General features: G+C 44.9%; 1 protein-coding gene across 1 annotated transcript in view; it reads left to right on the top strand.

Moving 5' to 3' along the window:
- Positions 1-2,494: 2,494 nt before the first annotated feature.
- Positions 2,495-10,924, top strand: part of LOC104123868 (interleukin-12 receptor subunit beta-2) — a 25,832-nt gene continuing 17,402 nt past the window's right edge. Inside the window, 7 exon segments of the mRNA XM_035891827.1 lie at positions 2,495-2,915; positions 3,853-4,179; positions 4,867-4,981; positions 6,183-6,358; positions 6,561-6,700; positions 7,387-7,531; positions 10,129-10,208. Coding sequence (XP_035747720.1) covers positions 2,858-2,915; positions 3,853-4,179; positions 4,867-4,981; positions 6,183-6,358; positions 6,561-6,700; positions 7,387-7,531; positions 10,129-10,208 — 1,041 coding nt within the window. The 5' untranslated portion in view covers positions 2,495-2,857.

Below are 10,924 nucleotides of genomic sequence, written 5' to 3'. Positions count from 1 at the left end.
TGCCTGCCCCGGGATGCTGCCTGCCCTGGGATTGTTCCCTGCCCCAGGGTGCTTGCTGCTTCGGGATGCTCGCTGCCTGCCTCGGGACGCTGCCTGCCTAGGGACGCTGCCTGCCCTGGGATGCTGCCTGCCCTGGGATGCTCGTTGCCTGCTTCGGGATTGCTCCCTGCCTTGGGATGCTGCCCACCTCGGGATGCTTGCTGCGCCCTGGGACAGAGCCTCCTCAGGGAGCCGAGCGCTGAAGGGCCGTCCTCTAGAAATAACGCTGTTCCTTTCCTTCGTACGGTGAGGTCTTATTAAATACCTCACACTCCGTAGCTCTGGTGAGGGGTCGCTGACCTTGGGTGAGATGGCACCAAAGCTGCGGTTCCCCAGCCCAGGAGCATGGGGTGCCGCCGTCCTCGCTGGGCCCATGGCAGCCAAGGCAGCCGGAGCGGCGCCTGCCAGCCTGCCGACGGTGGGAAGTTTCCCTAAAAATGCAGCTAGTGTTATTAGCGATATGTAAGCAACAGCACAGTTTGGGTACAGATAGCATTTTTTTCTTCCCTGGGCGAAATGTAACAGTGAGAAGTGTTCCTCTTTCCACCGGCACTGGTCGCTTGTTCCTGTGGGTTCCGTGTAACACCCTTAGAACAGCCACTTTGCTTTGTGTGGAGCTTTTTTAGGGAGAAGTGGGGGCAAGGGCATTAAAAGGTGGTTGAAAGCAAACTACAGAGCTTTTGTGCTTTCCAAGTGACTTCACTTAAGAACTCGAGTTGACTGCTGTAAACAGCCAATGCCATTATGGCAAATCCATAGGTAAACTAAATGTACGGTCTGTAGCCCTTGTGTTTCAACGGCAATTTCGTAGAGATAAGTATGTATAAACATGCATGAGCTCGCGCTCTGTGAACACTTCAGGTACTTCCTCTACTGTGTACTTACCAGGACAACGTCTTTTATATTTTCTTTAACCTATGCCCAGCAATACTATTTTCCCTCATTGATGTGGAGTCTGGAGATTTTTGTCTTCTTTTTAAAAAAAAAGGTTCTCCATATATCTTTGCTCTAAGCGGAAGGCTACTTCTCATTATTTTCTCATATTTTACTCTGATCACGGTTCATATGCTCCACTGCCGCATAAATTGTCTAGCACTTACCTCAGTAAACCACTGGTTAAAACTATTTGGAGTGAGACTATTTTTGTCTATTGACTCAAGTATTTTGGGTACAGTTTTGCTGTCAGAAAGCAAGCTGTCTGAAGGATGTTTACACAGTCACTGGGCGATTTCAGTTTATTGGAAGGCAGAGCATTTACTTGAAGAACCTTGGTGCTGTGATTGCTCATCCTTGCAGTTACTAATCACCTACGGAAGGCACCGCATGAAGTGTCTTAGTGTAAAGCTGAGGCACTGCACCAAGGCTTAACATTTCAATCTGAAGAACACCTGGATTTAAATAAAACAAGGTGTTAATTTGCATTTTGGCAAATCTTCTGTATTTCCCATTCACCTCAGATATCGGTTCACTTAAAAAACATGGAATGGATCCCATCACGTTACATACAAACAACCTGAAATAACTTTTTTTGTTGTTTTTATATTAATATACGTGTAGCAAAGACTATACTGTGCAATGCGTCCCCATGGAAGTGCCCCTCCATCTAAGGCAGCAACAAAATGCAGTCAGGATTTAAAGTTTCGCTTTGCAGCAGTTTGTTTCCAATATCGCATCAAATTACTGAAATAGCTGCATCTCCACGACGGGTCAGGAGTTACAGAAAGTGCTTGGTGGTGTATTCACTTCTGAAGTAGCTCGTACATTCTCGCTGCTCCTGTAGTTCTGTGGGGGAAGGGTAAAAAAGGCAATAGTTGTTAACGCTGGGTGCAAAACGTATGGGAAAATACTGAGCTTCGTTCAGGCTGACCTTGAATAATTTGTGTGAAATGTCTCTGTTCATAACTTCCCGTACTGGAGCATGGGGTTTATCTGGTAAACATAGGTTTGCATTTGCACAGAATTTTTGAGCAGTTCCAGTGGAGTTCCAACCAATTCCAAGCCGGTTTGTTCCGTTGTGTCATTAACAGCGTGCTTACCGCCTGTGTCTGCAGCTTTGCCCCTTAGGGTAGAGTTGAGAAGTCGTAACTGAGCTGTGTGGGATGCCTTTCCTTTTGGGAGAGTAGTCTAAAGAAATTGCAAGATTGCTAGCTCCCAAGGTCTTACCCAAAATATGATGAGCTACGCTCAGGTCCGGGAATCTTGAGACTGTGTTATTTATCTGGGATGAGCTCAGTTCACTTGGATTTGGGGTCATCTGTACAAAGTCTGAGCACAGACCTGCTGAAGAGGACACAGGGGTCCTCATGGGGTACCTAAATGGGGCTGCTCCATCCAAGAGGGTGCAGGATTTCGGGAGAGCATGGGCTGTGCTGGAGCGTGGCATGCAAACTGTATCTTGGGGAGAAACAGCATGAGGAGTACCAGTGGTTTGTTCTTGTTGTCCTTCACAGTAAGAGTTTTGGTTCTGGGCTTGCAGGGGGTCTTTGGGGGGAAAAGGGAGCAAATATTTATTTTTTCTAAAGCACAGAGTTGTCTGTTTTTAAAGCACGGAGTTTTAAAGTACCTATAATTCTGCCATTCCCCTAGCTCTTGTGCCTGTCTCTAGGGAGAACCATCAAAAGATCAGTGGCTGCTTACGATAGGGTCTCGAGAGTCACAACTTAGAAGCGTTAGCAGAGTATGTTAATTAGAAAGGTCTCGTGGAACAAGCATTCTGGATTTTCTGAAGTTGTAAAATAGTAAAATACAAATATCTGCAAATTATTTTCTCACTTTTTAGGAACTGGTAAAAAGTATTCGTTTCTCTATAGGGAGCAAAATGCTATTTGCATGGATTGTGCCTGCAGCAATTTGGTTGTTGGTGCACTTCACAGCAGGTAAGATGGTTTTTTTTTCCCCTCCTACATAGCAATTATCACTTAAAAGAAGCACTCAGGCTAATTAGGCTTTTTTTTTCCAGTTTCTGTGTGGTATATGAGCAAATGTCTTTCTTATTAGAGAGAGCAAAAAATGATGCTTGATTAGGTTTATACTGTAATTTCCTTAAGAACTCCTTGATCTGCTGCTACTCTCCTCTAGAGTCCTCCAGCTCTCCACGGCAATGTACCCTGTCCTCGACAGTCCGGGCAGGCTGCGGGCATGTGCTTATGTTTATGCATAATTGGCACCACGAGCCTGTTTCGTTTGTGTATGTAGTATATCGCAAGTAGTTGCTAGTAAGTTATGCAGGGAGGTTATTTGGTTTAGTTCGAGGTGGAGCTGTTGGTTACATGAGAAAGCATCTCTTGTTAGCTTCCACGAAGACTTCCAGAACTCAGAAGCAAGGAGAAACGGTGTGCCGGCATTTTCCCTTATCTTCTGCCACTGCTCAGCTTGTTTGCCCCCAGCATGAGTGCCCTGGAGTCTGCCAGCAAGTGCATGCTCTTGCACATCTGCGTCCTGTGCCACGTTGAAAAGACAGTAACAAGCAAGGGGAGGTCTGTAGGAGCCAGAGAAAACAGTGCTTGTCTCTTCAGTACAGACATGCCTGCCAACGCTTTACTGGAACGCAGATATTTCCTTAAAAAAGAGTTCTGATCGATTTTGCCTGGGGCTGTGCTTTTTTTGTATGATGCCTGGCAGCTAGCCCTTGGTTTCTGATCCCGGTTAATCAGATCAGTGAAGACTGGGCACAGCAATATCCCATGAGTTACCACACGGAGGCAGGAATTCCTCCATCATAAATTTGGGGAGACTCTCTTCCCCGCACGCAGCATGTTGTACAAGATAAGCGACGTATCCACATTAAAGGTTTGTTTTCCCATTCTGTTGCAGAAGCATGCAGCAATGGGAACGTCACTGCCGGCAAACTTCTCCGTGGTGCTGCAGAAATATGTGACAAAGGGAATATGACTGCTAACACTGCTTCTCACGTCCAGCCTGGAACCAGTATCATGCTCTCATGCCAGCTGAAACCCCTGGAATACACTAAGCAGTGCAGGATAGCTATTTTCTTTAACAGCTCTAAACTAATTAGCAATTACAGCAGTTCAGTAAGCACCAAGTTTCAAGTCCGTACCTATGGCAAACACATGTTTACGTGCAAAATAGTTTGTGAATACAAGAAAAAACTCATTTGTGGAATTGATATAGAATCTGGAAGTAAGGAGAATTTAATTATTCCTTGTTCTTAAACATTTCCTATGGTACCTTTGAGACATGTGTTAGAAACTAGCAGCGGGTAGCCTTTTCCAGAAAAGGTGCTGTCTTTTAGTGGCTCTTTGTATTTCAGATGTTCCTGGATGGGACTGGGCAACTCCACTATTGATAAACGGAGACATGCTAAATAAAACTGCCTGCTCAAAGCAAAAATCATACTCCTTCCCATTCTACCCCTGATGCCCATCAGTCTCTCCAGGACACAGGGAACTTGCAAGAAAAATTCTAAGGAAACTTTAGATTCTCTTCTAGCCTGATCAGCTGCTGCGGCGGCAGTCACCTGCTGTATCAGTGCTGCTTTTATTTATTTTTTTTTTAAATAAGAATAATGGTTGATGGCTTCAAGCAAAGCTTGTGGTGCCCAGTCCAGAGAGCTGGTAAGCACCTGAATTCATCTGGCACCCTTGTAAAGTCACTGGGGTTTTGCTCAACCATCAGAGGTCTCAACAGGCTGCAGAGATCATAGGCTCAGCTATTTTCACGTATAAACATTATCAGCATGAATATTTTGCACTTACTTGTCCATAAAATCTCTAAAAAAAAAATTAAAATCAACACAAACGTAGTATTTCTTAAAATGTCTCCTATCAACATCTTTAAGGAAGACTCTGATACGAATATCTGTTTAAGATCCTCCAGATGAGCCAAGAAATGTGTCATGTATCCAATATGGGACAGATGGCCATCCCACCTGCACCTGGGATAAAGGCAGGCTCACGCACATCAACACTACATATGTAATACAGTAAGTAACGCGGGGATGCAGGTTCTTTAATACCTATAATTGAATCTTAGAGGGGGCTTACTATTTTTACACCGCTTATTGCAGAATTTCCCTTCTCAAAGCACACAAAAAGGTGGTTTATGAGTGAGTCAATCCAAGGTTGCCATGATCACAGAAGCCAGCCGCAGGAGTTAAAACCCCTTCTCTGTTCACATTGGTGTGTGCTGTGCGGCAGCAGTTTGGCTCCTTCTGGCTTCAGCAGGTAAAGAGGGCATGCCAAGACGTGGCTCCCTTTGGAAATGGAAGGTCAGTAGGGGAAGTGGTCTGAAAATTGCTGCTCAAACCTGCTGCTTTCCTGTGGTGGACCTCCTCTATTTAGCGAGTCTGTGGTTAGCAGAAAACCTGTGATCGGAGCTGCTCACTGTCTTGGAATTTGGCTAAGGAGACAGAGAGGGACCTTGCTTGGAAATGTGTTATTTTTGCTTCTCATTTTAGACCCAACCTGTATTTTTGTTTTCTCTGGTTTGGCTGAGCCTTCCCTGAAAAAGAGTGTGGAGAATTCTGCAGCAAATGGTGGGGAAGGAGCAAAGGTTCCCTAGAGCATGTTAGGAGACCTTTGGGTTTCAGGAATCACAGTGCATACGAGGAACCTTATTAAAAAAAAAAAACTCTATTCAAGCAAACATCTGGGTAGAATGAATTATTTTTGCCCTTTGCAAACCACTGGGTAGGCCAAACCACTCCCCATTTATTTCCAAGGTACTGCATGTTACCCATCTCCTTACCCTGTGAGGCTCACTCCTTTTCATCACCACCTTCTTCTTCACCTGCTTCTGTTGGCCAAGGGAGCAACAACTTTCTTAGTAGCTCATAGAAACCTGTCACTGCTCTCCAAGCAGAAGGAGAATATAGAGGCAATTTACAGAAGGGTAGGGAAGTGTGGATAATGAGTCCTGCAAGTGTTGTAACGTAGAGATCTAGCAGTGCTTGCTAGTAAGTTAAGTATATTACAAAATACAAAAGGTCAGCCTGAAGCAACATGATACTCAATCATCTCCGATTCAGGTGGAAGAAAACACACAGAGAAACTAAATGAGTTACCCAAGGCAATGGGATGAATGACGGATTGAGAATTAAAAGTTGTGAGCCATGCCCCACAGCACCCTGGGTTTAGCTTTCACAGCATACAGGAAAGTATTAACCAGTTTTCCTCCTGTTCCAGGCTATCAAATGAGACGGATGTATTCTGTATCTCAGAAGAAAGTCTGAATAAGGAGTTTGGCTCGCTGGCTCTAAGCAAGTTGAATTTTGACTCTACTTACACCGTTGTGGTTGCTGCCTCCAATGAGCTAGGAAGTGTTTTTTCACAGCCGCTCGTCTTCATGTTAATAGACATAGGTAAACACAGTAGTTACTGCCTTTCAGCTAGTCCCAGCTCTTTAGAAAGATGTGAAAATATTTTGAGCACTTTCTTGTTTGAACCTCTCAGAAAAAGCATCCCTCCAGTCTAAACCAGTCATTCTACTTTCCACGTAACCCCCCATTCCGAGCTGTGCTGCGTATCTGAGCGCTGTTTGCTTCTTTCTGTTTTTGCTGCTAGTGAAACCACATCCTCCCAACTTTTTAGTGGAATTTGAAAATTCTTCTGCGACCAGCTGCACCTTTTTTTGGCATGGTGAAGCACAAGCACAGCACTGCAGGCTGAGATACCGTCCACTTACCAGGGACTCCTGGAGCATGGTAATCCCCTTCTGAATGAAGGAAGTTATGATCCTTGGAAGTTGCTTTAATATCATTAATTCTTACTAGAACCACTTTGTCCAAATTTGCCTTTCTCTGCTCTTTAACACTGTATTTAAGAAAAACTATTGCCTCCTGGTCAAAAATTATCATTGGTCTAAAACTGAATGAAGGTAAAACACTGATCCTGTAAAAAAATGCATGTGCACAAATAGTTCCTCTCACATCAAGTGTCTGTATGACACACTGAAGAACCAGAGGTTACGTTTGACCCACCACTTTATTGGAATACAGTTGCATCTGCTCATTGTAGCTCAGGCGTGCAATTTCCAACCATTTTCACTTTCACTAATGTCGATTGGAAGTCCTTGCTTTTATTTTCAGTGGTAAAAATAAATGTATTGCTTGAAGTCAAGTAAAACGTGAACAGAAAATTTGTTTTCTTCACGTAATTCAATGAGGGATTTTTCTGATGCAGAACTGCGAGCCTGATGATTCATTGCATTGTTCTTTGAGTTATTAAAGTTGCCTCAGAGCAGGGGTTTTCCCATTGGTTTTTTTTTTTTTTTGAAGACATGCTTTGGCTGGCTGGGCTTCCTTTGGGCATTAGTAGTTCAGCCTGTCACTGCCTTCAACCTTTATTTCCTTGTGAGTTTAACATTATATGTCCTTTATCTTCATTAAAGGTTGAAAGCTTGAACAGTGAGAAATGCAGTCTCTATGGTCTGGAGCCTCATACAACCTATGAGTTTCAGGTCAGCTGTAAAATCCACCCTGAGCGAGGACTGTGGAGCAACTGGAGCACGTACCAAACCCAGACTCCAGAAGCAGGTAACACAAGATGGCATCTCCTGCACTAAGCCTGCGTCTAACCTTCGCATACAAGTGGAGACTTCAGCTAATGAAAGTCAAAATGCTGCTGGGTTTTTGCTGGTTGGTTTGCAGAGCCTCCGTAGGTCCAACTAGAGACCCAACAGGGAAGTAACTTCTGTAACAGAATTGGGTTTTTAATGAACAAAAAATGAGGCTGTTGAAGTTTCTTGCAAAACAGGAATTTCAAGAGTTCACTGAGAAGGTCTGAAGGATATTTTCATTTGATGTTGTTGAAGGTTGGAGGAATTTTCTCTGTGTTGCCCAGAGCCATAGTGGCACATCTGGAAAAGGCAGAGACAGTTGTGCAGCTTAGCTGGGGAACAAAAAATATGCTGTATTGGTTCATATCTAGGCATTTTACTGAATTCCTGCAACAACCCCCTACTCAGGTCAGGATGGCTGCTATGTCACCCTCTGGTGCTGACGAACCACAGTTTGGGTGACCAGCTCCAGGTCCTTGAGCTTGCCCAACAATTTGCTGAGAAGTTGGGTCACTTCGCCAGGAAACTGCCCGGACTCTCTCAGTTCTGCTGATGCTGGCGCAGGTTTCAACAGAACAGTTTAATTTTGCCAAGACACCTTTTCCCAAGTAGAGAAGTTATTTCATTTGGAGCCTCCCCAGATAGCCTCCTCCACCGTGCCGTGGAGTCACTGGAGACCTGGGTAGCTTCAGCAGAGCAGAACCTGGCCAGGCCTTCATGAGAGAGATATCCCACCAGGAATTAGGTGAGCAAAAAGTGTTTCTGCTCCAGAGGACGGCACAGAGACTCCAGGGACACACAGCACCAACCTGGGGGTAATCCTGCCAGCTCTAATATCGGCTGCCTTGGGTTGGCTGCGGGCTCACATACCTGCATGCCTGACTTCACCCCGAGCTGCACGAACTCACATGCTGCAAAACTTTCAGTTCTTATGAGAGAAGAAATCTTCTCAGAAGTCTGTGTTTCAACAAAGATGTGTCGGCTGCTTTGGCATCCCCTCCTTTCATCTCCCACTTGGCTTCCGTTGCGCTTTTTTTGTGAATTACTATAAGCTCTTCAGGCTAGGGCCATTATTACTCATGCTATTTACCACTACTGACAGCATCAGTTTCTGTAAGAAGCATTGATTGATGCAGAAGGTGTGAACATTTCCTTCCCTCCCCCACCTTCCTCTCAACAGTTTTCTCAACCTTCTCCACGCACCTTGGCTTGCTACGGCATTTGTGGTCATCACCCCATTACCCAGCTGATGCCATAAACTGAGAATCTTTTCAGCTAATCAAGGAGAATTTTCTGTCCTCAGATTAGGCAACAGCAAGGGGACATTGCAGGCAAGAAGCTCCAAGTACATCATGGTTGCCCTTCTTCGAAAGAGCTGAAGTTCTATACATGACTTTGGCCTTTCACAAATTCAGAAGTATACCTTTTCAATGAGCTAAGCTTTTTCCTATTTCTCTGACCTGCCACAAAACTTGCTTTATGCAAGCACTGCTCATAAGCGACCTTTTTTTTCCCCCAGCTAATTTGTGTGGTTCACATGCAAAATGAACTTTAAGACCCGGGCTGGAGTCCAACAGATGCAATCCCATATTTTATTTTTTCCTGCTTTGAGCTTGCCCATTCCTCCCTTGCTCACAGTGAGCGTGCTTCTGGTTTTATTTCTTCTGTCCGTCCTGCTTCTTGTTTCTATTCCAGTTACTATTTGCAGTGAATACAGGACAAATAGCTCTTAACATTGCTGGGACTGAGGACTTTTTCTGTCTTTGAATTTAGAAAACAGCAGGCAGCCCCATTCTAGCTGGGATTGTCCAACGGCTGCCCGCTGCTTGGGCTATTAGTAGCATTTATTATTTGAATTTGATGGATTTATTTTGGTGAGGGACCTCACGGAACCAAACTTTGTTATCTTAGCTTTCTTTTTATGTCTTTATCTAGTCCTGAACTCTTGGAGCACATTGTTCACCAGTTTCTGCAGCCGGAAGTTTGCTTTAGTGTTATTTTGGAAGGCTTATTCAAAACATCAAGGGTTTCCAGTCACCCTGTGACTATAAGGAGAATCATGGAGACAATGGGGGTTTTAAGCTACCTCTGACAAGGTCCTGCCCAGCTAAAGAAAGACATTTATTGCCATGAGCCAGACAGTGAAATCCTGCAGATCCTACAAAACCTATCACCTGAAGCTCTCCGTTGTTTTAGGATTGATGAAGCCAAGGACCTTAACTAGCCTCAACTTTTATGCAAGGATGAGAGCTAATACTGTCACTTTATGCGTAGGCTTCCTTGGGAGCCATCCCAATTACCGAGTGCAGGATAAATCACCAGCAGAGCAAAATCCTCTCTTGGGTTTATGGCTTGTTCTCCTGATGAGAACCATCATGCGGGCAGTCATCAACGCAGCTGAACGGCAGCTGCAACAGCAAATACAGGCCATTGCATATTGCATCATTTCAGGGGCATTTTAAATCTAAAATTTTAATTGCCTCAGGATTTTTACATCCTTTGCCTACCCAATGCCTTGTTTGTTTGCTTGAGAAATACAACAGTAATGTTGCTCACCTTTTCCTTCCACGCCAGCGCCAACCGGGCTCCCGGACATCTGGTACCGACAGCAGGATGTGGACTCTCAACAGCAGAACATCTCCCTTTTCTGGAAGGTGAGTTAAGTGAAACCCAAGCAGATGAGGGGGAACTCTGGTTTATGCGTTCACAGGAAAGGACCGAACCCCAGGAGAGCACAGGGCTTTTACCAGCGCCCAGCGACAGGGACAGGAACAACTCTGCTACCTGAGGCTGGCCTCCCCCAGGAGATTCAGCAATTCTTTTCTACCTACAATTCCATTTTACAGTTCCCCAAACTTCCTGTCATGCTGGAAGTGTAACACGTTCCCAGCACATCACCTCAGTGAAGGGAAGGGGAGGTATCGCAGCTCAGTTACCACCGTTCAAAGACACACATTCCCTCCCACTTTCCACAAGGCAACCCACGTCCCTGATGATACATCTGAAGGGACAGATAACAACCTTAGAGACCTCCTCATTTGTTTTCTAATTAATATCTCCCTCTCCTCATTCTCCACCTCGTTGTCGTTTGCCATGGTTGCCATATGTGGTCAGGACAGGAGTTCTGGGAGGCCAGGAGAACACCATGCCCTGTGTTCTCCATATGCACATACCTTGCATGCCTGCTTTTGGATATGAGCTTCCTTCAGAGGTGTTTCTGCTCTGTTTTACCTATATGAAGAACAGAGCAATGAAGAATGGGGGGGGCAGTTTATTGTAATAGCCCTTTAAGATGACCAAACTCTAAAAAATTTAAGAGCTGGATGTAGTTTGGGCAACTGAAAGGGTCCTGCCCGTGTCATTGCTGTGT

The sequence above is a fragment of the Egretta garzetta genome, unplaced genomic scaffold (genome assembly GCF_000687185.1).
Source record: "Egretta garzetta isolate BGI_Z169 unplaced genomic scaffold, ASM68718v1 scaffold163, whole genome shotgun sequence".
Taxonomy (NCBI): domain Eukaryota; kingdom Metazoa; phylum Chordata; class Aves; order Pelecaniformes; family Ardeidae; genus Egretta; species Egretta garzetta.
The sequence above is the reverse complement of the archived record's forward strand: the minus strand, read 5'-3'. Positions and strand labels throughout refer to the sequence as shown.